Below are 4,687 nucleotides of genomic sequence, written 5' to 3'. Positions count from 1 at the left end.
GTAATTTTTTTTTAGATTGTTAAATCAATAAATTTCCGATTTCGTATATATTTATGTCGAGTAATAAAACGACAAATTTAGATATATCTATATGTGTTTTTCCGTTCACCAAGCCTGTACTCGAATTCCCTCTCACGACGAGTAATTTCGATATTTATTGTTTAGGTAATAGTGAATAATAAAGTCGAAGAAAAAACATGGAGCACAATAAAAAAGAGTGTCAAACAAATATAAATGGATGTGTAACTATGCTACAAGAAGTAAAAAAGGACGAGCAATAGGAGGAATCATTACAGGAATAAAAAACGAGATTACAAAAATAGATTACAATGAATGGAGTGAGAATGCGGTAAAAATGTGTATATAATACAATAATAATGTTTGGAAAATAGTTACTGTTTACAGTCAAGATGTAAATGACACAATAGCAAAAATCATGGATAATATAAAAGAGAGGAAAGAAGAACTATTGATAATAAGAGGAGACTGGAACGCAAGAACTAGAAATGAAGGTGGAATAATAGAAAAAGAATAATGGAAATTATAGAAAAAAAATAATAGAATAATCCGCTCTCCGCTTGCAGATCTGTAGCGCTTAGTGGGTAGCTCTCATGAGTTTTGTTTTTTTTTTGTCTCGCGCCAGCTCTTGCTCATTCACATCATTGCAAATAAATTAAGCAACGCAATGCGCATGCAGAGCGAATTCGCTCGCGTGTTCTGGCGAATTTGTAACGGTACAGGCTGCGCAAGCGCGCTCGCCCAAGCGTAATTGTATTTAGGTTCTAGTATCATTTACATGTGACGTAAATAAAGTAATCGCCTATTATAAATTTTCTCGTCAAATTCTTGATATCGCCCAACCCCAACCAGAGCGATCAGTTGACCCGTGGAAGTCCACGCCGGCTTCCTTCACCGAGGCAAAACCCATGAAAATAATTAGCAAAGTTCAGCTCAAGGTGCACAGAGGCTGACCATTCTCGCAACAGATATAGGAAAAGAAAGGAAAGACCAGTAGCGAAATTCATATAGAAAAATGGAAAGATCACTTTATATTCTCTTAATATTCTCTGCAAATGTTTTCAGTTGAAAATTGGATCAAGTTATATAAGTGAATGTTTACATTAGTAATCACAAATTATTTAAAAAAATTCAAGTCTCATAGTCATATAAATATAGCGAATAAAAGGTTAATTTGGTATTTGTTTGTTTTTTTCAATCACAACTTATTTGACGTGAGAGCTAGCCGTGAACGCGCAAAAATCACGCAAGATGTCTATCAAAGAGAGTACAAAGTTTCTAGTTGTCCGTTTTCAAGATTACTCTTTGCCAAATGGAAAAAAAGCCGTAGATCTAGTTCCAAGATCGTGGGTCAAACAAATCAATGATTTGTTATTCTGTAAATATGCAAATAAAGAGGACTACGGCTTTATGTCACGTTGGACTGAAAGTGAAAAGAAGCCTGATCAAACTTGGACTAGTTACGTAGTTGAAATCGTAAAAGAAGCAAGTAAATGTAACTGTTATCAATCATTTTCCTTAAGTAAATTTTTGTTTATCCTTATATCTATCTGCATAACCGATATTCAATAAATTATCCCGCGTAAAAATCGAAAATATTGCCAATATATTGCGGAAATATTGGCAAAAAGTATTAGAGATATATTGGCAATATACTGCCAATATATATTGCAAGGCTATTGACAATATTTATCTTGAGGTCGATTAGCAAAATATTGCCAATAGTTGCTAAGTGAACCGCAATTTTAGAAACCATTGGCAATATATTGGCAATAGGTATTTTTTAATTAGTTTTTCCAATAGTTTGGCAATATGTTGGCAATACTTTCAAACAATCCTGTGCAATAACTTTCTAATACGTGGGCAATATATGGCCAATACTATCCCAATAAATTCGCAATAGAACGTTGCTGAGCTTTTGCCAATGCTTTTTCAACATATTTTTTATTCATCTCTTATATATATAAATGTATAAATAACCAAATAAGAGTATTGTACTTTATTTCCTATAATATGACAATTTTATTTTAAAAACTCAGAACAAGTTAACAACAAGTATTTGCTACCAAAAATAAAGAGTACAATGCAACAAGTTCATGTAGGATATTATGTATCTAATTGTTATTTCTTTGGATGGCGTATAGATCCAATCATATAATTAGCCACTGTGGTAAACTGCGCGGGAGTGAGACCTATAAGACACTTCTTGTTGACATAGTCTGGAATAAATGCAATTCAGTTGTTTAACTAATTGTTTTTCATAATTTATTGCTATAATGTATTTACGCGTTTCGTTCGTAATCATAATTAATAATTGTATTTATGATCTTACACTCAATGCAGGCTGTAATGTCCTTTGGAATTGGATTTTTTTTTGAAGATTTTCCCCTGGCACACATATTTTTCAAATTTTTTTCGCCAACAAGTAATCTTAATAACCGGCGCGCCATTTCTTTTGGATTGTTTTTCCATCTTAATAAACAGGAAAGATCAGTTTTATTTATCCATATTTCCGGGAAATCTTCAGATATTAAAACTTTTCCAGGTTTATACAGCCTGCTCTCCGTTAAAGGATCTTCTACTACATTCTCGTTTTCATCGTCGGGCTATCAGTATTGATTAAGTGTTAGATTGAGCTATTTTATCTATTTAAAAAAAATATGTATATATAAGTCAAAATAAATTAACCTCGTTTGGATATAAATTTGTTCGTTGCCCACGTTCATTTCTATTTCGGTTACGATTCGAGTGGGTAGGTGAGTGAATAGGTGAGTGGCGAGGCGAGCAAGGTGAGCGAAGAGGTGAGCCAAGAGGTGCACGAGGAGGTAAGCATCGAGTTGAGTGAAAAGATGAACGACGAGGTGAGTGAGAAGGTGAGCGAGAAGGTGAGCGAGAAGGTGAGCGACGGGGTGAGCGACGGGGTGAGCGACGGGGTGAGTGAAGAGGTGAGCGAGAAGGTGAGCAGTGAGGTGAGCGAAGAAGTGAGCGAGAAGGTGAACGAAAAGGTGAGCGACGGGGTGAGTAAAGAGGTGAGCGAGAAGGTGAGCGGTGAGATGAGTGAGGAAGTGGGAGGTGAGGTGAGCGATGAGATGCGTCAAGAGGTGCACGAGGAGGTAAGCGAGAAGGTGCACGAGGAGGTAAGTGAAAAGGTGAGCGGTGAGGTGAGCGAAGAGATGAGTGAGGAGGTGAGAGATGAGGTGAGCGAGAAGGTGAGCGATGAGGTGCGTCAAGAGGTGCACAAGGAGGTAAGCGAGAAGGTGAACGAAATTTGTTGTTCCGCTTCTCAATATCAGCATCGTGAATCTGAAATAAAATTTATAAATTATCGAGGATCATCACAGGCTTTTTTGAAAGTTAAATTAAAAAAACAAGTTTCATTTATTCCTTGCTTTTGCAATGATAATATTTTTAAGTAAACTTTTTAAAACAAAAGTGGATTTCTATTTTATATATTCGTTGTTCAAAATATCTGAGCTGTAATGTTAGAAATAATTGATACCTGTATATTATTCTTAGAGCCAGTTGTGATTTGTAACGTCTGCTGTCCTGTATTTTTTGTGGAGGAATCACTGTCGCCATTGTTTGACACATAATTGAAGCGAAATTTGGTAGAACTTGTTGCATTCTTCGCTCTCTCTCTCTCTCTCTGTTCGTAATAAGTTATATTTAATTTAATAGAAAAATTTATTTAGTTACATTTATTTGATGTTGATACTCGAGTATTTATTCTGCCCCACTCAAAGTTGCTATCACGTTGCTTTTCTGCTGTCGATCTTTTCGGGCGCTCTTTTTTGCCGTCGCTGCCTGATTTTGAAATTGCAACTTGCTTGGTGTCACCAGGTTGTGCGTTCTAGCATGTAAAATAAATTAGCAATGAATAATAAAATCATATAGGTTGATAATGAGAAGTATTTTTTTCTTTATACCAATTTCTTCTCTTCTTTTGATATTTCAAAATCTTGAAAAATAGAATTAGAGCTTATTAATGATACATTACTAGAATATAACTTTCTTTGCAATTTACTTTTCTCGAAGATGGCTTTCTGTTTTAAATAGTTTTGTTCTGAGGTAGCTATCTTCTTGAGGTAATTTTTTTTCTTAGTTATGATAAGTTCTCCATCAGTGCTGACAGTCAGGTTACTTAGATAACGTTCATCAGCTACGTTGGGTACATATTTTTTTTTATTTAACTTTCACTCAGGCAGGCAAAAATTTTGAAAAACTTATTACGAATATACATGCATTTGAATAAACTTTACCATTTTTTTTGACAATTTTGATTCGATACAGTTTCCCGTCGTCGTATCTGGCCATCGTTTCTTTTCCTTCTTCATCATCAGGTTCTAATTGCTTGATATTAATCACACTGGTAGTCTTATAATCTAGCCACAATATTAAAGCGTACATCTTGCTGCGAATCGTAAATGGGAATCTTATACCGTACTTTGCTTTTGAATACTAACGGTATTTAACCTTAATCAACAAAAAGAAAAGAAAACAAGACTGCGAAAAAACAAACAAACAAAACAAACTTTTCTATGTACTTCGATAGATTAACCTGTAATGACAGATACGTAATTTCAAATTTGTTAGTACGGATATTAGTAAAAATGCCGAAAATAAGAAATCATTTCGAAGAATACTCTCCTCTAATGCAATGTCGCTTGGA

At 34.8% G+C, this 4,687-nt stretch overlaps 1 protein-coding gene across 1 annotated transcript; it reads left to right on the top strand.

Moving 5' to 3' along the window:
• The first annotated feature begins 2,867 nt into the window (after positions 1 to 2,867).
• LOC131675087 (probable inactive protein kinase DDB_G0270444) lies at positions 2,868 to 3,546 on the top strand. Its single transcript, XM_058953933.1, has 2 exons — positions 2,868 to 3,263; positions 3,535 to 3,546. The coding sequence occupies exons 1-2, from the start codon at positions 2,868 to 2,870 to the stop codon at positions 3,544 to 3,546; spliced, it is 408 nt and encodes a 135-aa protein (XP_058809916.1).
• Positions 3,547 to 4,687: the final 1,141 nt, after the last annotated feature.

The sequence above is a fragment of the Phymastichus coffea genome, unplaced genomic scaffold (genome assembly GCF_024137745.1).
Source record: "Phymastichus coffea isolate CEN01 unplaced genomic scaffold, Cenicafe_Pcof_1.1 PCOF00016, whole genome shotgun sequence".
Taxonomy (NCBI): Eukaryota; Metazoa; Arthropoda; class Insecta; order Hymenoptera; family Eulophidae; genus Phymastichus; species Phymastichus coffea.
This window is presented reverse-complemented; position numbering and strand designations above follow the sequence as displayed.

What these genes read in the sequence shown, in the direction of transcription:
- LOC131675087 (XM_058953933.1), top strand. Translation starts at nt 2,868, where the DNA reads ATGAACGACGAGGTGAGTGAGAAGGTGAGCGAGAAGGTGAGCGAGAAG.